Below are 23,241 nucleotides of genomic sequence, written 5' to 3' on the forward strand. Positions count from 1 at the left end.
GTAATACTACGCTCATACTTATGCTTTGTGTTCTCTCACCATAATTACAACAGACACTTTAACTTACATGCTCCCCTTTGACTTCTACCCATCACGGCCCCCCTAAAACAATACACAGATGTAAGAGACAGAAAGAAAGTCTGTGGCAGCTTCATGCCAGAAAATAACAAATCTAAATCCATTGACATTTTGAGCCAGAACACTTTACCCTGTAATTCTAAAAGAGGTTTTTATTGTTGGTCTTCAGACCACGGGAACTCTTCATTGATGTCCACAGCCCTTGTGGATACAGTACTCTTGAAAATCTACTGTAGAGAGTGTCCCAACCCCCCCACTGATATCACACTGATTCAGTCCATAGGAGGCCTAGTAATGACTAAATGGTGCAGTCTCCTTCAACTCATGGTACCCCTGGTGGTTTGGCTCTGTGAAGAGACAGAGAGGGCAGTTAGGGCTAGGAAGTACCACAGATCTATCTCCTCTACATTAAGCAGTGCTTTTAATAGACTCTTTTAGAAATACAGGCAGTTCAGTCTGGCTTTAAAAACAAGAAAGAAGAAGCAACACAATAAAGAGAGAAAAATACTTAATTAACAACGTTTGTATTTACTTGAATTTGCTTACAGTTGCAAATGTTTCTCAAACTGCTTTCTCAGGTCCACGTGGATACGACCTTATTGTGTATTCAGTGTCTGTTCAGAGAGAACTGCTTATGCTATCTTAAATTTAAAGCACTTGCTATTCATTTTCAGAGCCTGTGTCTGTAGACTGGAGGTCACTTAATAATTTTCTGTACATCCCAGATTATGTAGGTAAAAATAGCCACTAGCAGAATGCGTTTGAGTGTGTAGATAAGTGTTACGGTACCGAGACTCATATTCTCCTCCACCAGAGGCCTCTTCTCGCTGCAGTTCACCACTCTTCCCTGCGCCGCTCCCAGAATAGTCATGATATCCACTAGGTTGAGCTTCCCTTCTTCCTTGGCCTCCTCCACCTCCTCTGCCAGCTCCATCGCAGCCTCCTCACGCTCTTCCATCTCCTCTTGGGTCAGCATTGCGCTCAATCCCTGCCCTGCGGTGGTGTTGCCCACCTGTGGTGGCGCCAGCGAGCACAGTGCCCTCACCTTCCCATAGGACATCAGGTGAGCTACGTTGGCACGCAAGAACAGCAGGAGGACATTGAGGTCGTTTAATGGGCAGCCGAGTTTACGGCGGTTGATGAGGTCGAGGGCTGGGAGGACCTCGTAGACAGAGAAGAAGGTGGTGTCCCAGACGAAGAGCCGAATCAGGCTGAAGAGGACGATAGGAGCCAACAGGACGTAGATGGCACCGTTTGCCACGCTTATCACCTGAAAAACCAACTGGCCAATCATTTTGCACTGAACCAGTTCAGGAACCCAGTTCTGATCACGCAGCATGCCCGTGCGGACAAAGCAGCTGAACTCGTCCTGCAGGAAGGCAGACAGGTGGAAGTAGGCCAGGTAGAGACAGGCAGCTGTTATGAAGGTCAAGAGGAGGAAGCCTCGCAAGAAAAGCATGCTGACGAGGAAATAGGAGTTTTGCTTGCACTGCATGTATCTCTCCAGAAGAGGGTACTCAAAGTATCGCTTCTTCTTGGCCCTGCAATTGGACAAGGAAAAGAAACTCAGCACCATGTTCTCCTTCATGTTCATCAATCCCAGCTGGGAGCGCCCCTACCCAACCCCAATCCTCTACTTTTGGCAATTAGGAGCTGCCAACAAGATCACTTCTGTATACCCTTTGAGCAATATTTCTCACCAGCAGATATTTTTATTTGCTACTGCAGTGACCCAATTTCTCTTTTGGAATCAAGTTTAATCTAACAAGGCATATTCTAGTTTGGGGGGCAAATCAAATCAAGGCTCCCTGAGATCGGGTTACTGAAAACATGGATATGGAAGCATTTTGTTTAAAAAAGACATAAACAGCAACGGATATTATTATATAACGCTGGTCTCTTACCTTTGCAGTTCGGCCTGAAATGTGAGGGGGTTCTTAGTGTTCTGGCGCATGTCAAGAATGCTCTGGGCCATTCGGATCGAGCGGTTGTACGACTTGTCCAGTTCGTCAATTATGAAGAGCAGGTCTGAGCCCAGCGTGGGCATGACAAGCTGGCGCCAGATTAGAGCCGGCAGGTACATCAACACTGCCATGGCCAGAAGAGAGTAAGGGAACATCTGGATGGACAATGAGAGAAAAGAGTTGAATCAAGCAGTTGAGTCAAATCAACAATGACTTCACAACCCAAAAAAGGTTTTAGCAACAAAGCATACTGTGCTTCATATAAAATGTGGCACACTGACATTTTTAACTGAAGTTTTGCAAGTTACAGCGAGGAGAAAGAGGGTTTCAGCAGTTTAACTTCGTCAGCCACTCTAGGTGGGAAAAACAAGTCAAGCACGCTTGATCAGAGTCTCTCAGCTTACTTTGTGTACCCAGAGCGAGCGCTCCTCAAAGTTCCCATTGCTGTCAAACTCATGATGCATGAGAGAGTCCCAGCAGTATGTGTCGACATAGCTGGCTTGCTTCATGGTGAAATTGCTGGGAGGGAAACAGCTGATCTGAGGCCCTGCAGAATAAACAAATGTTGATTTGTAACATTATCTGCTAATATGGGGAATTACTATCTGCTTTATCAAATTGCCTGTAAGCAGTTGTTCAGCACTTGATTTCACACACACACACACACACACACACACACAAACACGCACACAACCTTGTACTTCTATCTTTGTGAGGACACAGGCGTTTGAAGGTCCGTCCCAAAGTGAGGACCAGCCAAAATGCCTTCACTTACCAAAAATGTCAATTTGGTCCTCACAAAGACAGCTGTACAAGTAGATAGATACACACACACACACACACACACACACACACACACACACACACACACACACACACACACATGCACACACACACACACACAGTACTGTGGGTCCACTACCTGACATGTACATGTGAGCTTCTGCATGCCCTTTTCTTTTCAGTGGAACATAATTTCACTGGCGAAAGCATATGTTTCCAAATGGCAACCTGGCATTTAAAACCCTGGGCCAAATTTGGACTCCCCCACCTTATATTTAGTTCACCTTGATATAACCACATGTAGTACAACCACTTGAATCCATGCTCCATGCACCCATCTGTCATTTCCCAAGGGTGCTCCACCCTAAAGAAGAGAGCTTGGGAGGGAACACACCAAGGGTGTGCCCCACTTAATGCAGAGCCTTAAAAGAAAAACATGGAGCTTCTATTTTTTTTACAACACCACATCTGCCCAGCTTTCTGTAAGTAGAAACATACTGCCACTCATTTACTGTCAGGATGTCATTTATCCTGCCAGTCCACCTCTTTATAACCAACTGTTACACGGTCCAGATACACTACAGCGTGTGTGTGTATGTGTGTGCAATTAATCAGCCGGATTTTAACATATTGATGGCGACACCTAAAATATCATTTTTGGCAGCTGAGGTTATTAAGATGGAGGATATTCATTTTGGACTTAGATACACAAGAAAGAAGAGGTTGCAGTTTATATTTTTAGACTCAAACTGAACTCAAACTAATTATGTATTGTCTATGTTGGTTAGTTCCCCATATGGTTTGCTATGTCAGATTTATATTCTTTCACATACTGCAGGTAAAAGCTATTTGGTACAGCAGCACCGGCCATAAGGTTCCTCAAATTTCAGCTTTACTTATATTAAATATCATATACAAATTGCCCAAAATGAATCTACTAAATGTACGTGATACATTGAGATATTAAAAAGTATTTATTGTTCATTCATAACATGTTTCACGGCAATGCATATGCATTCTGGGCCAGCTTGTAAAGACATATTGAAACCCTATTAAAAGCAGATTATATGGGAGGCCAACATGGTGAGGCTAATGTTGGGGACAGATGGTAGAAGTAGTGAGCAGAACAGCGGTTGGTTCATCCATTATTGGCAGCCCCATAATGAAATGATGTTACAGTGTGTCATTTCTAAAAAGGTTTTGTCGAGCTGTCACATTCTTTATCTTCAGAGTTTCACAAACCCCTAAAGGCAGCATGGCGGAGCAACTCATGGAATCTGCTTTGAATTGTGCAAAATATGTTACAAACATTAAACACATAAGTGGAATTTGTGTTGTTGTTGTTACTCAATGTTCTTATGGTCTTAGTTGTAGTGTTATATGTTGCTGAACTGAAGCTGCATTGGCACTTTAAGTCACTGTGAGTGCTGTAGTTATAATACTATCTGACGCCACTGTATGTTCTAATGCAGCTCACTGTGGGAATCCGTTTTTCCACTATAGGTGCATGTGTGGGCGCATGCATTGACAACTCACCCTAAATAAAAACAACGACAGCAGATGCCTTGTCATGAAATCTTGTAGAATATTCTCCCGCTCACTCCCAACCCCTGTGAGCCATTTGGCAAAGTGAGGCAACCTACATTTCTGCCACTGCTCCTATCTCCGACTCCCACTCCCCAATTAACGTTGGCAGATCGTCCCCACATTTTGTGCTTTGTACAAGCATTCTTGGCTGAGAGTCCAGGTGCAAGTAAACCAGACTCCAGACAGCAGCGCAATCAAGCACTACTGTGGAACTGACGAGCCAGCAGATAGGCAGCCAAGATCCATCAGTAGAGCCGTGCACCCCCGCCACCACATCATGTTCTACGACCCCCCCCCCCCCCCTCTTGTTAATCAACATATCCTCTCATTTGACTCAAATAAGGGGGAGCTGCCACAGAAGAACTTGGCCTTGTAATTACAGCGTGCCAGCGTTAGTGAACGCTGCTCTCAATCATCCCCATGGCAATTAGCATCAGGAGCATCCGGCTGATTGCAGACCAGCTCTGGAGAGACAACGTTTAGTTCAAAGTCAAGGGAGTCAGCCTCCTCAACGACAGACTTGTACTATAGTATTGCCACGTATACTTTGGATTGTCAGCTCCGCTCTTTGTGTTCTTTGAATGACCATGGATGGACAGGTTGTTGGCATGTTTCATGTTAAAAACCGCCCATTTTTTTCCTCTGGTCCAAAACACTTTAGGCAACAGCAGAACAGTAAATGGACGAGATGAATGGAGTCCAAGAAGATTGTGACCTTATGTTTTCGGTAATATTGTGTTGTCACATCATGATTGCTGCGGTGGTATGCACTGTATTATGCTGAGGAGGTCTTAAAGGGTTACGTGGTATTTTTCAACTTGGACACAATCTCTCATGTTTTTGTGTTCAAGTGACAATTTTTGAAATTGGTCCGGTATTAAGCAGGCAGCTGCTTAAGGGGCTGCAAATGTAATGCTTCTGGGCAGTTTCCCACCGTCAATGTGCGTCCACTAAGAGTGCCTGTTTTTGTTTCCCTTTAATGGAGTCAGTCTTCCTTTTATGATAAGTTGTTAAAGTGTTTTCTCCCTCTTGCTTTATTCTGTTAAGGAAAGTGCCGTGCAATTACCACTCTCGTTGTTATTGCTTATATATTTAAAAGGGAGGAGTAAGGATTGGGAAGATGTACCTTAGTGAAAAGATCAAAGCCTGCAGGGAAAGAGCACAGACATGCTCACTTGCCATGATTCAGGACTTTAAACTCAGCTTTGAAATTATAACACGTTTTGGTCACTACTTCAGGACATTCTGTCCAAACCCTTGTGTTTACGTTGAATTAAATACCACGGGCCACAGGAGCTTCTAAGTATGATATTCCTCCATATCAGAAGAACAACTAAATGCAGTTTAACAAGTACAATATAAGAAATTCAAGGACAAACACACGATTACTTAACAGAGGATACCGCTTAACAGAGTGATTGAAACACAGAAAATGCTTTCACATGGTTTAAAAACAGGATGGAGACAGGGAGTTGCTCACCCAGGGAGATCTCACGAGCGAAGGCCATGGTCACCAGCAGCAGCGGAAGGCCGACGGACACAAACTTGATGACCTTGTCCAGAGGAAGCTCCAGCTCCAGGTGGCTGATCCGGTTTAACACGGGGCTGTCCTGCAGCAGGGCATCAGATAGCATGGCCTTGGCCGCTGCCTGAGCGATGGACATTTTGAACTCCTACCCAGTGATAAGAAACGGTTTCAGTACAAATCAGACTGCTTTCCTTTCTCTACCTATGGTCTCTCTCGCTCTTCACTAAATGTGATATAATAAAGCAGAAATACCTATAAATCTGCATTTATAAAAGAAAAAAACATTTCCAATTTGGGGGAAATTCAATTAGAAATGCAAATAACATTATTCCAAGCAAATGTCCTTAACATACCGTAAGTCTTCCAGCTTTCTTTGAGAAAATATGTTTGCAGAGTCAAAGAGTTTCTCTAAAGACTGGCACGGTGTTGGAATGATTCTTAAGTATTCAGGGAGGGCCTCTGTAAATGAGAGGTTGGATCTGGGCTGGACCGGGCCGAGCCGAGTCTGGCTTTAATTACAGGGAGGACATCTGGGAGCATGTAGGCGCCCAGATGGCACTGACTGCAGCAGACCTCCAGCACTCAGTCACATTGGGCAATGCAGTTTGCCCAGTGTGTGTGTGTGTGTGTGTGTGTGTGTGTGTGTGTGTGTGTGTGTGTGTGTGTGTGTGAAGCACGGTGGCTATGGCCCACTTCAAACAAGTGAACCATCGCCAGTGGCTCTTTCAGCCTCTGTCATTGGGAGACTATTTTTACTGCTTTACAGCCTCAGAGCGACTGCTGGCTGAGATAATGTAGCATACAACAGGGATGGTCATGTTTCTGTTCACTGCAGTATATGTGTCAAAAAGAAAAACTAACAGTGTGTAAACATGTATTTGATTAAACAGATCTGACAGGACTCAAGAACTTGAACTAAAAGGAACAAACTAGCTTTTGGCTAGTGCATGCATGGGATCTGTGTTATAGTTTTTCTGTGTAATAATTTGTGCTGTAAATTAGGGAGAGCCACAGTGCAGTTCAGTGTCAGACATGGTGTGTTGAATTGCGTTTGAAAAAAACAAAAGGGTTTAAAAGAACAGCACCGTTTTTTGAAATGCTTCAAATAAAAGGTTCAAATCAGCTTGAAGTCACAGTATCTATGCACAGCAAACACAGGGTTTGATTGTTGTAATCACACTTTTTAAATCTGATTAGAATGTAAGTCATGGGGGGCAGAGTCCACAGCCACCAGGGGGCGACTCCTCTGGTTGTATAGAAGTCTATGAGAAAATGACTCTACTTCTCTCTTGATTTATTACCTCAGTAAACATTGTAAACATGAGTTTATGGTCTCAATCTCTAGTTTCAAGTCTTCTTCAATACAGCATGATGTTCATTTAGTAAATTATGGTCCATTTAGAGTCAAACAGACCATAAAGCAGGGGATGCTTTAGGGCGGGGCTACACAGTGATTGACAGGTCTCTACGACAGTGTTGTCCGTGTTTTTGTCTTAAAACTTTAATCCTTTTGCAGTGTGTTCTCACTTCACCAAAGTTAATTGTAACATTTTGGTCAACCAACAATACTGTACTCAGTGTTGAGTTGTAGTTAGCTCCACCCTCTTCTGTCTCTTCTGGTTGCAGATGCTAACGGCCACAATGCTGAGAAAGCTTCACAATGACAGTCCACAAATGAATTGATGACTACTTCCACTTCTATATACAGTCTATGGTGAGGCCTCAGGTCTTTCTCTCCTCCCAGTATGAACATCCTCGATTCCTTTCCTCACCTCCTCTCCTCATGTCTTGGTCCCACCAAAGTGAGATGCTATCAGAGGAGTCAAGGCAACAGGAGTTTAACAAATGAGACATCTTTGGGCCGAAGCGGTCATTTTAAAGAGATGTAACTTAAACATGACGTATGTCACAGCATCCATTGTTTTGTTTTACCGCTACATTTTATGATCTCAGTCAGATGAACATAACAGTGTTCAACTTACATATTTACTTTTAATTTGATTTACAACGTGGCATAATGTGACACGAATGTTTGGATATCATTTTCATAGTCTTTATATATTTCATTGTGTGAAGCACAAACAATGTTTGTATGAAAAGTACAATACAAATAAAGAGTGATATGATTGAGTGATATAAATATGATATATATTCTACAAATACAGCAAACTAGTGCTGAATGTAAGAGAATGTTCTTGTTGACAGCATCACTTAACAACAGCAGCCGTCTGCCCGAGTAAACAAAATGTCACCTTTACAGAAATTGAATTGGATGCAGTAATATCAAATGTCAACAGCTTCACGATGCGCTACACATGTGGTGAGTAGAACATTTTATCATCCTGAATAACTAAAACGTATGAACGCAAAAGGAACAGCTTCATTTGTAGAATCCTGCCATGGTCTGAGGTAAATCCAGCTGTGTGTCACGCAAATGATACAGCGGTGTTTCCTCGCTGAAGCATCTCCGACAAATCTCCTCTATCCTCGCTCCTCGAGATGCATTTTAAGAATTGGAACGTCAGATGGAGCACTGAGATGAATTTCTAGGTCACAAGTCGGAAGATCGAGGAGCTACGAGAATGGCTCTTCATCTCCTTTCAACAGTCACTTAATGTTGTAAACACAACAAAAACGTAACGAAACTACTTGGTTTAGGTTTAGTAAAGCATCATCGTTGGCGTAAAGTAAGTACAGTTGTTAGATTATTTAAGTAGATTAGAAGAAGGGAATGTTTTTATTTCGTAGTTTTTTGACCTTTGGTTTCACGCGGGAGACGATCAGCGGTCTCCGGTGAAAGTTCCGTGTTTATTTGGCCCACAAAATCTATAAAATAATCTATCCCTTTTTTCACATATTCATATGAAAAAAAGTATTTTTGCTGACCATTCTGGCATTATTAAATATTGTATTTATTGAACCTTGAACCCTGCTGGTGTAAAGTGAACCACACTGTACCCCAACAACCCCAAAAAAATGCCGGTAAATGATTTATGAGCAGTTGTGCTGCTGTATATATGCTGCCCATGATCAATTAAAACGCCTACGTTATACTGCTGCATGGGATACATTCATATATTTACATTTTATCCTACTTGCTCTGTTTTTACTGTTCAGGCCAGGTCAGCTGCTACTTCCCTCCTGCTGTACAGAGAGTCCTGTGTGGAACAAGAAGAAATGCTGCGATGCCCATTCTCTCAAACAAACGTTTTATTAGATCACTTTTAAAATACGATGATTTCCTCCCACACATGAGACCTTGTGAGTGTTGCTCTCTCATGGTAATGGTAACGACAGATATTTAATAAATGATGCTGCAATTAAAGAATGACCTTTTGTAGGGGGGGGGCAGAAAACAAAGCAAGGATGCCATTATACACAAGCATTACAAGCCGTGTAAACAACAATATAATGTGGCTCGGGCAGCAAACACCCACAGGAGTGATTACCACTTTACTCCGGGAGGAGCAGAATCCACATTTCAGAAGCTGAAGGCTGTGGTGGAGAGAGCTCTGCTCTGGTAGGCGGGGGACCATTTGGGCGGGCATCTTCCAGCAAGTTAAAATCACAGGCTACAGCAATAACCAGTGGGTGGGAGACTGCACATGTGACAGGAAAATGAGGGAAGTTAAACCAATATTTAGACTACTAACTCTATAATCTGGAAATAGGTTACAATGAAGCCGGAGCACGAGGGGGATGGGAAATGTCGCACATACATGAGCCTCGCTCTGTTAATATCCTGGCTTGGATATGTGCAGCAGGAACAACGCTCCCGCTAATTATCTAGTGTGTTGTTCTTTTTATTTGGTGCTTTTCATCTCTAAATACTCTCGTGAATCTATGGCCCTGCATGTGTCTGCTCAGCCGAAACTTAAGCAGAACTTTCACATCACAAAGTCAACATCAGTACCTTTACATGTTTTAATTATTAAAATTGGGCTATTGAAACACAATAGATTATGACAACCAAGTGTATAAATGAAATATAAATATTCCCTATTGTCTGTCACTTGCTCTGGAAGATCCATTTTTTTAAAAAGCAATCAAGAAAAGAATATTATTGAGCAACATACTTCACAATGGACAATCAGAACATTCAATATAACATCTTTTTTTCTTTTGTCTTCACATTAGAAACGAGCGCCTGCATTTGTGTGTTTTAGTACAAAACAGAGAGCTGAAATTCTTTCACAGTTTCTTCAAAATCCTTCACATAAAATTGAAAGAGACGTCGCTGCTGAGTTTTTACTCTCTTTCTCGTTTTCCTCGGAATTGTCATCTTTGTCTCCTTGAAAAGGTTTGTCAGTAAAAGACAGTTGGCTCTGTAGGTTGGGGATTCCAACGTCGCTGGCCTTGTCTGTGTCCTTTCCCTCCGTGTGGAGATGTGGGTGAGACAGTTTGTAGAGCACGGCAGTGCTTTCCGTGCTCTCGTTTTGTGACAGATTCAAGGTCACGAAAAAAAAAACACAAGCAATTCTCTAAGACTGACTTGATGGCTGAAGTCAAGTATGTGCATGGCCACCTGCTGATACAACTTATTCAGAAAGATTGCAAAACAGGGTTCCGCCACATACTGGACTCTATGGTGAAAACTCCCCTCCAATCACGGGCATGCAGTTCAGAACAATCAAGATGTGCAGATACCTGCATGTCCTCCTTGAACTGGTGAATGTGGTGTGCTGGGTGTCTACTGACTACTCACCGTCTTTTTGACCCCTGCAGGATTAGGCCATGCCTCCACCCAGTTCAGGTGCATACTACCTGGGGTGGCTTCGTTGCTGTGGGGGCCAAGGTTATAAAGAAGTAGGTGAGCCAGTCAGGATCAGACTGGTTTGGTTGATGTTATGTTGCGACAGGGCGTGTATTCCTGGGGCGGTGATTGGCAGGCTACCCTTATGCAACTCTTCAGTGGGCGAACACGTGCTCGTGATTGGACGAGAGTATTACCCATCGAGTCCAGCAGAGGGCTCCCCTTGTGCTTATAGACCTGAGGTTACAATAACGTAACCTTCAGCTACGCAGAAGCAACTGCCATTGTCTCGTTGTTCCTTGAGCTACCATCTGAGGCCACGCAAAAAAAAAAGAATAAATATGCAAACCTTTAACACCAGAATGCAAACATATGAAAAATCTGATGCACATACTATAAGTGTAGTCAGTCACTGGTTTACTACAGTTTTTTTTTTTTTTTTTTTTTTTACTATTTGCACATGAGAGAAGAAAAAAATGAACTAAGATTGTTTAAAAAGTCATGCTCTAAAAGGTTTGCTGGAGCAATGAGTCAAGTGTTTCACTCATGAGGAAGAAACACGGCGACCTGAGAACCTATGGATCATTGAAAAGGCGTGAATGATGTCGCAGCAGTGGAAGCCAACACTGCTTGGAAGCCAAGCAGTGGAAGCCAACGACTACTGCACATATTTGGACAGCATTACTATTTTTTTGTTGTTGAATTCTCTTCACTCCTATTTTAGGAAGCAAAATGACACAAACTGCAAAGTTACATGTAGATCGTTAGTTGAAAATTGAGAGAACTTTCAGTAATTGTACGGTGTCATGATATTTGGACAGATTATATTAAATTTTAAAAGTAGTTGTTTTTCACATACATACACATAAAAATCTTTTTTTTTTGATCCACTGTTCACTTTTTCAGTTCACAGTAAACTTTGCTTTCAAAACTGCCTTAAAATTTCTCAATTTAAAACTGGCAGCGATCTCTTCAACTTCTGAGTTCCTGTGCCATTTTTGTCCATAAATAACAGGAGCTATAGAGTACAAAAATGTGCTACTATCCAAATATTTCGAGAGCTCACTGCATTAGAACATTCACTAGTAAAATGAAACAACACATATTCATCATGAAAGTCACATCCGTCCTCTGTAAACGTGAGCATGATGGTCATTGTGTCTGACTAGAGTTGCTCTACATCAGAGTCTGATGAATTTGGAGAAAAATATGTCCTCACATGCTCTCAAGAGTCACTTAGCATTCCAGCTGTCCTAGTTCAGGTTTGAATGAGGCTGTGCTCAGGGGACAAGTGAGGTCAAAGTTCATATGGTCTTTTCCTCTAGTCGACTACTCTAGTTCCTCCCTATGCTCCATGTGCAGATCTCTCCTTTCTCCTCCTGCTCCCCCGGTGGACATTAGCCTCCCCCTGTCATTTTCCTCCTCTCCCTCCTCCTCCTCCTCCTCCTCCTCCTCTTCCTCCTCCATCCCTTCCTCCTCCTCCTCTTCCTCTTCCTCTTCATCCTCCTCCTCGGTGCCGTCCATGGAGTCATCGGCTCCCAGCATGGCCTGCTGCATGGCCAGGGTGGCCGAGTCCGAGGACAGCGACTGGAGGCTGTCCATACTCAGCGGGTCTGAGGGGAAGCAGAGAAACAGAGAGGGGGGAGACTATTCAAAAACCCAGTGACAGACCACATCCATTTCCTCCACATTCATCCGCGCTCCCTTCTGTACTAAAGTTGCTTTCAGCAGCTAAGGTACGGTGGCCCAAGGAGGCCATTTTAGTGACTTTATCTCCTGTACTTTGCTGGTTCCCCAGTGAAACACAATATTTGAGCTATTTACAGTTACAAGAGGTTAAGTCAAATCCTTTACATTTGATTGGACAGCTAACAAGTGTCCGGGCCTAGAATGACATGGAGCTACAGAGGACTGTGGCTCCATGCACACCTCCCTGCACTAAAAGCTGTAGATTGATTGAATGGACATCAAATTACTGGTAGAAGTTGGCCGGTACTGCTTATAAAAGCAATAAATACAAAATAAATATAAAATATAAAAGCATGTTTTGTTTCACAGGCGAAACAATTACTGGACTTTGATATGGTATATATACTGTATATACAATTATTATAATTTTTTTGAAGAACATATGCACATATTTTAGAAATACATTTGACCGAAATGTGATCTAAAAGGTTTAAAAATAAATGTTTAATTTCATCTCAACTTTAAATACCAGCGACAGAATGGCGCAGACTCATTGATTGCACTTGGTTAATTCAGAGTTTAGAATGGTGGTTGTTTACTAATATAATGTCATATCAGAATATGTTAAGTTATGTATTTGGCAGTACTTACACTGAATACAAACTTGCATACTAATTATGCACAGTTTACTACTGCCTAGAGGCACAGCGTCCTTATGTTATGGCCTGGCTGTGCTTTTGCTTATTTCAGTGTCTATTATGTCTCTCTCTCTTTTGTCTCCCAGTGTCCCCCACTTCTTCCATGTTTTATGTGTGCGGATGTATGTGGGTCTCTTCCTGTCCTAACATTAACCTGGGCCCAGAATACCGTCACACCTGTAATCGGCTAATCACCTCCCTTAGCTCACACACCTGCCATTCGTCAGCTCCTCATCCCTGCAGGATATCCACCCCGGCTCTTCGCCAGATCAGTGTCTCAGCTACTGTGGTTGCTACACTTATAAGCCAAGCTTATAAGTTAAGTTCATTGTAGTCCTGTTTCCTGTCCTCCAGGATTCCTGTCCTGCCATGTCTGCTCCCCCTGTGCAACCTCAGCTTGCCCACGTCACCCTTGTCCAGCCTGGTCTCTCAATAAACCTTCTTAAAACTCCACCAACCTCTGTATTGTTTTACATGTAGGTCCATCCTTATGATTCCACAACAAATGATCCAAATCTTCCCCTGTCTGAATGAAACCTACGCTGAAGAATATCATATTACTGCTGGTTCCGTTACAGAGATGACAGTGAAGTTTGCTTCTCCACGTTGCTCAGTCTTTGCCTTCTACAGCTGCAGTGCAGAGATAGCACATAATAAAATACACCCGATGACTACAATCTATAACCTAAAATGGGCCATGGATGACTGAAATCTATTTCTCTATCTAACTATTCTCTAGAGAGTTGGACCCCTCCGGATTCCCAACACACACTCAGATCTAATTTAAGATTCCGTAGAACAAATGCTGATTTTTTTACCCACCAAGAATATTATACTACTTTGTTGTTGACTTTTGCCTTCACGTTTTCTCACATAAGTAAAAGTCAATAGTGACATCTAGTGGGGACATTTCAAACACACAGTGTTTGAATTGAAAACTTAAGGGGTTGTTTTGTCTTTTTCATTTCCTGGGAAATGTTGGCGTTATCTTACTGTCGGAGTTGTTTCCTGATCTGTGCGCCTGCAGAACTCCAGCCACGATGGAGTCGGGCCAGAAGCGCTGTGTCGGACGGTGCTGGGACTTCATCTTCTTGGCTTTAGGAGCTGGGTCTGGGTTACTGGCGTCCAACATGGGCTGAAGGATACGCCGACGAGCATTGATGAACCTGAACAAGAACAGGACAAGGCTTTCTTATTTCCTTATATACAGTCCACTGATCAGTCATGTCACTTATATATCACCAAAGATACCAATTCTATAACATTGCCGTCATCATTTTTAAATATTTATTTTTATGAAATACAGTATTAACTGCTAGTATAGACATTTACAAGACAATTGTAAATGATGGGAAATAAAACACATGCTAGATAATATCATTTAGAAAAAGCATCTTTCATCTCAACCAATCAATGGATCAAAAGGCTGAATTCCAAAGTACAAAGTAGCAAATTGTGCACCTCTTATCTTCAAATATCTTCCATGTCAAAAAAAAAACTCAATCCTAATCCTTGAGATCAAAAATATATCAAAGAGTGACACATGACAAGCAGGGAGGCACACTTTGTTCTGAGGTGTACCTGCTATATAAAAGCAGGAGATGGCACCACAGAGCCAGCAATGTGCTGAGGAGCGACAGTATGTTCAAGTCCAAGTAAATCCTCCACTCCACACATAACTCTACTACAATAATAGTGTCTTCCTGTCTCCCTACATGAGGACTTTATGGCAGTATTCTTATAGGAATACAGCATCTTACCAGTTGTTGACTTGTAAAAGCGTTAGATTAGTTTGTGCTGCAATCTGCCTTTTCTCGTCTTCTGTTGGGTACGGGTGCTGAAAGAAGGAAGAAACACAGTCTCAGTTGTTAAAGCACGTTTTCTCTAGTTAACAGCATTTGTGTGACACTCCCTGATTATCTCTGACTTTTAATGTGAGAACACTGAAATGCTCTACTCTTCATAAACCTCCTTCAACCAGTTTGCTCTCCATATACATCCCTCACATCATCAAACGCTGCTCTGATTCTATAGCTGCCACTTCAAAACATTTCCCTTGAACAGGCCAACGTGTATGACCGTCTCAGACTCACACTCTGCCTCACCATGAGATGCTGAAAGAGCCAGGAGCGCATGATGTTGGTGGCATGTTTGGGCAGGACCCCCCTCTTATTCTTTGACTTCTTGTCTTCGCTGTCCAACAGGGACGACAGGTCCAAGTTTACCTTTACAATAAACACAGGAGGAGAAGAGAAGGGAAGAAAAGGAAAGAAAAGAAGTGGATGGTATCTTACTTATTGTTGCCACGGAAACAAAGGGAGACTACCAATTACCTATCTTTTTTTTCCAGTGACAAGGGCAGAAACACCTCCTCAGGAGTCACCATGGAAACTGAATTTGAGTAATGACACTTCAAATATAAGAAAAGCAGCGCATTGACTGTGGTAACACAAGAGGGTCAGTCGTCCTGTTGGTGCTTCGACGAGGAGCATACAGAGTCGAGGGTCAGGCGAGGCTTCGCTCTAAAGTTTGGATTTCACACTTTGGTGCTGAATTAGTGAAGGGCTGCTACAAAGTGTGACTGTGTTTGTCTTGCTTTTTCATTTGTGTTGACCTAAGCCTGTCTTTGTGTTCAGTGAGAAATCATTATTCAGATGTTATTGTTTGGAGTGCAAGTGCTGAAGGACGAGATGCTCTCAGAGTATTGACAGTGTTTGGCAGCCTGCGGTGCATATATGGATGTGTGTGTGAGTCCATGGGTTTGGTCTGGCTGAGCCATACTTGTGAGGACCGACTTCGTTGTCCACTGTTCTTGTGAGGACATTTAGGGCTGTGATGGTCATCAGTGGGTCTGTGGTCACACTCGAGGTTCAGTGAGGGTTAATAAATAGTGTGGCTGTTCCAGGTAAGAGGAGAACTGAGAAGAAATGGTAACATGTTTCTTATTATCAACAAACAATAAAAGAACCAAACCACCAGTGATTGTATCTACTAACAAGTATTTATCAATGCCTGATATCTCTTCTTTCCTCTGTGCCATAGAGCTCCATTAAAAACACATCAATGCTCTGGGTGACATGTTCCTTCATCACCATGAACACACACACTAGTTTATTTTGACTCAATTCTACATACACCGTCCCGCTGCCACAAATACTCATAAGAGCAAACAGTGTGGATTAATCCACCACTGAAAATAGTCCTCAAAACATGACATATTTACTATTTAAGAACCGTTTCATTAAATCTACAGTGGCCAGTTGTTTTAGGAAATGACTGAGCCTATTTAAAAAAGATAAACAATATATTTGTGAGCCATTAAAAATGTAAGTATTCAATAAGAATCAATGGAATTGGGGCTAAAGTGCAAGAGGTAAGGTAGGCAATTCAGAAAGTATTGGGAAATGCACTAATTAATTGTTGGTTACGGTCTTTTAGTGGGATTTGTTTAAAATCACAAAAATATTTAAAAAACACCAGACTGATTCTTTAATGTAAATAAATGTGATATCTTTTTGAATGTGATTTCTTGTGTGTGTAGGAAAGTCTCATGTGGAGACTCCTCCTAAATGGGGACCTAATGCTGGTCCCCACATGGTAAACCACTAAAGGGTTGGGGTTAGACATGTGTTAGTTATGGTTGGAGGTTAGCCCCAGAGTCCCCAGAGAAAGAACGCAAGATGATGCAATGTCCTCCTATGGGGAAAAAACAAATGCATCTGTGCGTCTGTATGTGTTCACTATAGAACAGTACAGTATGTGTTTGTTCACTTCACTGTGGAGATAGATATGTGTGTGTATGTGTGCTCTGAGGCAGATAATATGAAACACAGTGAGCCCTCATTCTTCTTTGACACTATTTCTATCCATACACATGCACCAAGTCACTTCGCACAATGTCTTTTATTGCCTGCATAGTTGTACCAATGTAATATATAATATTAGAAATAACTTTTTAATCCAACATTCTAATTGTACCATGCAGTACCATCCACTTTGAGTTTTTTTCATGATTTCTTTGAAAGAGGTACCCATTTGTGAAGGCTAAAACACTTTAGAGGGGAGCATACTGGATGGACATTTCTTAAGCATAAGCATGGAGGACAAAAAGCATGAATAAATAAAAGTATTCTAAAGAATATAAAATGTATTAATTTAATGAAGAGCGTAGTGGTAGAAAGAATCCCTGCTGTCTTGGAGATAAATAACAGACAAACCTATATGCAGCCAACAACATGCAGGCCCCCCCTTAACCCACACGAGGCCCACAAATACACATTCACACACACTAACATCCCTCTCTCATACTCCCCACACGAAACAACAGTCCTTACAGTTGCAGCTGGGTGTCACATGGATAACCCCTCCTCTTATACCCCCCCCCCCCCCCCCCCACACACACAGCCCTGGGAGTGCGTGTGTTGCGGGGGAAAGCAAGGTTGAATTAATTGGCGGCACCGAGCTTGAGAGTGTGATTACTCAGGGCTTGTCGGCAAAGTAGCAACGGGGCTGTGTTCAATTCCCAGCCCGCATGTAGCCCTCTGCCTCAGCTGGGTCGGGCCTATTCACAGAGGCCTCCTTTGACTGTCAAGCACAGAATTACCTGCCTGAAACTGAGCCGCTCTTCAGGCCACTGCCGCTGCACAGGGATCACTGTTTGAACTCCCAGTTTTTATTTATATCTATAAGCGAGTGTTGAGACTGTACAGTCCAGACAAAGACTGGCCGCACCAGTGATGCTTTAAATCCACTTAGCATAGCTCAGATTTCTTGCACTTCTTTGTACGAAGCCAAACAGAGACATTTGTCCTGTGAGCAGACCTAACAAGGGCTCAATTGCCTGATGGCCTCTACTCTCAATACTCTTAGACCTCCATCCCAACAGAGGAGGGTCTGTGATGGTGGATACAACAGGAAAGTCATAAAGGTTCTGTTTGCCAACAGTCATCTCCTACCTTCATGGAGATTATCTTTCAACAAAACAATCACACTTTTGAAAAGACATTTAAATAACATTCTAAATGCTTACCGCTGGCCTAAAAAACATGAAGGCAACAAACAACGCATCATCAGGGTTAGATGCTATATTCAGCTGTGATGAAATGTTAAATTGTTAAGCTCAACTTAATAAGCACAGGTAAGCAAGTATCAAATCAACTCTGACTCATCATTCAGAGAAAAACAGAGGGAATGATTAAAAGAAACAAAGAGAGAGAGCACTGAGGCTAAATAGTGGTTCACTAATAGCAATGTTTAAGCACAACTTCAGGGAAACAGCTGTAGCTCTTCGTTGTCAATAGCACTGCTTTTGGCCTTTAACCATGTAGCTCAGCTTAGCCAAAGTAAAACATGTACTCTGAGCAGCTTTACAAAGCTTTTTACAGTAGGCTTCATCTCTAATATTCTGAGGTTTTGCCCCTATGCATGACTATGATCAAATGACTTCTTTTGAATGAGTTAGCTTTCAGCTAAATTTGTAATTGACCCTTTGCTAAGCCTTGCATTCTGCTCCTGCTACTTAATTAAGCTGTCACTAACAATTACAAAGCTAAACTGACTGACAGGTCTAAAATCTGCGTTTGAAGGGTATATACAGGTTGTTAAACTGATTCAGCAGTGAAAACCGGTTAAAAAGACAGAAGCTTAAGCTACAGATCACAGTGTAAAAGTAAACCAGCACATCACCTGGAGATCCAGACGCAACACATTAAATTAAGGAACAACAGTGTTGCTGTCAAGCCAATTGGTCTTTATTCACTGTTACAATCATTAAAAAGCAAAAGCAGCATGTGTATACATTCAGTATACCTTCAGTAGCTAGCATAGCATAGAAGTGCTAATGCTAGTTAATGATGTGCTAACATACTCTGCTAATGTTAGCTCCACAGGTTTTTAAGTAGAAACATAACGTTTTATGAACGTACTGTATATCTCCTTCCAACGTCTCCGGGTAACCACTATTACTATGACAAGCTCCAAATCCACTAAACCGGCCTGAACATGGAGATGATCTGAAACGATTCAATGCGATTCTATAGAGCAGAGCCAGATAGTTGTTGGACGCTGGTCTGGGTTGGCCGATGCTACGCTATGATAACCAGTCTGCTTATGGGCGTTGATTACTAGGAACAGGTATGAGGCTCATTCATCTCCCAAACAACCTAACACTCAAAAGACAAAAGAACTGTGAGTATCCTAAAATAACTGCAGAAGCATTTTGAGTTGGGAAATATTAATACCACAAATGCGGCCTTGTGCCATAAAAAAATCCAACTCCAGGCATTCATGTGGAGGTAACTGTTCTAAGGTCCTTACATAACTCGTTCACAGTCAAACCTGACAGGATCCTTTTAGTGCCCTAAACATCATAGGAAGGAACTATTTCTATTGTGTCTGTCAGCGGGGGTGCTGTGTTCAGACAGACAATGAAAAGGTTGCGGGGGGTTTTCTGTGAGATGTAAAGAGCCTCTTTTAATAATAACAATGTGATAACAACAGCGAATGTGTCGGCCAAAGCACCATCGGTCAGACGGCTTTACCTGTGAGTTCTGGATCTGGATGGTTCCCGGCGGCAGCGCCTGCGTTAACATTTGCCCTTGCGATGTCACCATGGCAACCGGCTGGTACAGGGTCCCACCTGAGGGGATAATTTACCATCATGAGTATCAAGTGGCTTCAGCAGCTACTGGCAGCCACATCTCGCACTGCCACCGGAGCCTTATTAACTTCTTGTCAGACGCACAAACAAACACAAGACAAACGAGAGACGACAAGATTAAATTCGAGGTGCGTTGATGTCTTTCAGCCCAACAGAAGAAGAAGAAGGGAGTGAGCTTTTGCTTCTGGCTTAATTAGTCTTGATCAAGACACTCTTATCAAAGTCTGTTTGAGCTCTTCAGTGTGTAGTGATCAAAGGCAGATATTGATTTATTTTGGGTTAAAAGGGATTTCCGGAGGGCAGGATTAACATTTCACTGCACAGGCTTGACATTATAAGATCATATCAGCCAACCAATCCAACATGGGAAGGATACTATCATGGCTCTCCTAGACACATAGTGTACAGTATACATACTATACACACAAAGCTCTGTCACTAATGCATGCTAACCAAACTGATTCTTTGTTTTACTAATATGCTCATATATATTTGATAATAATGATTATTAATGCAAACCAATGTTGATTTTGCATAGTAGTAAACTACTTTTAACATTCCTAATTTTTGGAAGAATATTAGAGATAATAATAACCTTTGCAGGACTTTTCTAAATGCAGTTACAAAGAAATTGTAAATTTTGAAAATAAATGTGGTTAAAAGGCAGAGAAGAAAATGTTAATAAATAAAAATAATGCCATGATGAAAATAATATTAATTTGAATGAATTAGAGTTAAAAAATTAGGTATTTGTGCCAGGCAACAGCCCTCTGAATAAGCTAGAGCAAGCAACTATGGTGTCGTATGGCTAAGAGCTGAGTAAAGGGTGTTGCAGTAATCTAAACTAGAATACACTAGAGAGTTGAAAATTAATTTATGTTGGCTTAGGAGAAAGCATGATGGATCTAGTCTCACTTTATTTTCAAACAAAAGTCTAGAGTCAGATATCACTCCCATGTTACATGTCCTGTGATGTGATGACTCCGTTGTGACTGTGCAGGAAGGGTGAACAGAGGGAGGCCAAAGAAAGGTTTGGGTCATCTAGCTTTTCACTTCCCAACATGACCAGATCTGGGTTACATTAGCTGTGTCACCAAATCTAACATGGACATACAGCTGTGTGTCATCAGCGTAGAGGTGGAATTTTGTCTAAAATCTCCGTGACCCAGTGGCTGCATATACATGTTAAAAACAAAAGTGGTCCCTAAATGAATCTCTGGGGGACTTCACCGGTGGGCAGGTATAAATGAGGCTCCTCCATTGGAGACATAACTTCTGCTCGTATGGTAGAAATGAAACCAGAGAGCCAGAAGAAGAACATCACGTTGGATATCACTGAATACAAACTTCAATAGAGTAGACTTTATCCCCGTTACCAATTAGTATAAATTAGTAATGGTAACCCTAACCCATGCAGGTAAACAGTTCATTTGGTGAGCAGAAGAAGCAGAAACCCATCTGCTATCGTCTGATGACAATTTAGCTTTTTATTAACTAAAAGATAAACTGTAAAATGGCTACTTGTGAAACAGTCCGATCATAGATGACATCTCAACTCCCGCAGGCTACACAGGAAGCCCAGAAATAGTGTCCGTTGCCCCCAGAGGCTAAATTGTCATTAGACTGATAGCCGATGGGTTCGAGGATTGGCACATTAGTCACCGCTAGTAATCATTTAGTGTCTAGTAACTAACACAACTTGAAGCATTAAACATAATTTATCTACCTTCTCATTCTGTGTTTTGCCCCTGATAATGAAAATGAAAGCATGAATCTCTATAATTCCCAATAGGTTTTGCATATCACGATGTTTCCACCATGCATACAGACAGTAATACTATTCAGTACTGGTACATACAATGATACAATATTGACCATTGGACAAATGAAGGGTTTAGATTATAGACATAATGTATTCCCATTAACTGAAACCAGAGAGATGCAAAAATAGGTGTATTGTAAAAGCAAGTGTGATCATGGAAAATGTAATTTATGTCATATTATGTCCGTGGAATGTATGTGGAAGCTTCAGTTCACTCTGTGTGAAAGGAAACTGCTGTTCTTACCAGAACAGCCTAAACCAATCCAAGTCACTTGGATCTTAAATATGCAGATTTTTTAAAATAACCTCTCCCCAACTTTTAAATGTCAAATTACACAAGAAATACTGTGCTAATACTAATACAAGCCATGAAAACTGCACGTGACTGTGTCAGAGTCCTGGTGTTTATGTGTGTAATCACATGCTTACCCGATACCACTTGAGAGTTGATGGTAGTCATGGCGACATTGCTCTGTTGCAGACCCCCGGCGGGCACCAATATCCCTGAAGGGTTAACAGAGCTGGAGACAGAGGTCATGGATGGAGAGGAGGTCTGAATTAGTTCCTGGGGGATCACAGAGAGATATTAGTGAGCAAATGCAAAGAGGCAGCTCTACTGTTAGTGACTGAAAAACTCCCAGAAGCAAAATCTACCTGGTGATAAATGACAAGGTGTATCTTGGGAAGTGCTACTCAGAGAGAGATACCATCAAGGAAGTGTAAGATCCACAGAGAGTCCATGACTGACCTGCTGCACGTTGAGACTGGTGTGTGACGGGGAATAAGGTCCTCCGAGGTCGTTACGGAGGAGGTTGTCGCTGTGCATCTTGGTCTTGAGGCAGGTGATGTAACGGTTGCAGAAATCTTTACAGAGCTCATTGACCTTCTCTAATTCTAATAGATGGATTCGCAACACCTGAATGGCCTTTACCATCTGAGGGAAACAGAGACTAACTGTAAATAGATCACCTCCACAACATACGACAGAACTGATCACTTAAACACTTCAAATCTACCATGTAGCATGAAGCAAGACTTATTTGTCTTTTCCAAAACATTCAGGAATATCTATGCAGAAATGAGGGTGTTAAAAGGGGAACAAGTCTATCACTCTACAGCCATGCGAACGGCTCTGTGGGGCTCTATGAAGCACAGTGCTGCTTTGAGCTTAATGCTACCTAAATGCTCGCAATCATACCAACACCTCCAGTTTGTAATGAAGGTTTTTCAGTATTAAATTTTCAAGACTCCAAAGTCCAAAGACCGGCAAGCTCCCTCCTCCATCGCTGAAAACATTATAATGTGAACCTCATGCGTACAGCTGGTGGATTGGTCCCTTCAGATACAAATTCAGGGATTCTTTTAATTTAGTTGATTTCAAGGTTTAATCTCCTTTAAAAGTCAATGCAGGAAACCCATTAAAAACCCTTAACACTGGTGCACATGTGCCCCAAATGACTGGATACAAGTTAGTTCTAAATATACAGCATAGATGATCCCCCATATTAGCTCTCAAACACACATTTGGCCACGTTAAGTGAATTAATTAAACTCTAAGACACTAGGTGTGAGATGGGATGTTTCCAGTAGGTTTTTAGAGGGTGAGATGTGATGATAAGAAGTGCCATGCAGCGGCTTCCTTTATTGATGAGTGGAGTGACATCCACTTTTATTATTTATT

At 42.0% G+C, this 23,241-nt stretch overlaps 2 protein-coding genes across 2 annotated transcripts in view; both read right to left on the minus strand.

Annotated features, from left to right (window-relative positions):
- Nucleotides 1–775: 775 nt before the first annotated feature.
- LOC142960436 (pannexin-3-like) lies at nt 776–6,076 on the minus strand. The gene is made up of 4 exons (XM_076102275.1): nt 5,893–6,076; nt 2,447–2,589; nt 1,983–2,197; nt 776–1,619 (listed from the first exon to the last, which is right to left on the minus strand). Exons 1-4 carry the CDS (start codon nt 6,074–6,076, stop codon nt 776–778), a joined length of 1,386 nt encoding a protein of 461 aa, XP_075958390.1.
- Nucleotides 6,077–12,022: 5,946 nt separating this feature from the next.
- LOC142960434 (homeobox protein PKNOX2-like) overlaps nt 12,023–23,241 on the minus strand; it is a 43,189-nt gene continuing 31,970 nt past the window's right edge. Inside the window, exons 4-10 of the mRNA XM_076102274.1 lie at nt 22,309–22,494; nt 21,990–22,125; nt 19,620–19,717; nt 15,186–15,305; nt 14,841–14,917; nt 14,074–14,246; nt 12,023–12,306 (exon numbers count right to left, since the gene is read on the minus strand). Coding sequence (XP_075958389.1) covers nt 12,023–12,306; nt 14,074–14,246; nt 14,841–14,917; nt 15,186–15,305; nt 19,620–19,717; nt 21,990–22,125; nt 22,309–22,494 — 1,074 coding nt within the window. The remainder of the gene's footprint in view (nt 12,307–14,073; nt 14,247–14,840; nt 14,918–15,185; nt 15,306–19,619; nt 19,718–21,989; nt 22,126–22,308; nt 22,495–23,241) is intronic.

The sequence above is a fragment of the Anarhichas minor genome, unplaced genomic scaffold (assembly GCF_050575085.1).
Source record: "Anarhichas minor isolate MPS153535 unplaced genomic scaffold, ASM5057508v1 ptg000027l, whole genome shotgun sequence".
Lineage (NCBI taxonomy): Eukaryota > Metazoa > Chordata > Actinopteri > Perciformes > Anarhichadidae > Anarhichas > Anarhichas minor.

What these genes read in the sequence shown, in the direction of transcription:
- LOC142960436 (XM_076102275.1), bottom strand. Translation starts at nt 6,076, where the DNA reads ATGTCCATCGCTCAGGCAGCGGCCAAGGCCATGCTATCTGATGCCCTG. An exon ending in CGCTCGTGAGATCTCCCTGG is followed by an intron (nt 2,590 to 5,892) that starts GTGAGCAACTCC and finishes TTTATTCTGCAG; the next exon opens with GGCCTCAGATCAGCTGTTTC. An exon ending in TTTCAGGCCGAACTGCAAAG is followed by an intron (nt 1,620 to 1,982) that starts GTAAGAGACCAG and finishes GTCCAATTGCAG; the next exon opens with GGCCAAGAAGAAGCGATACT.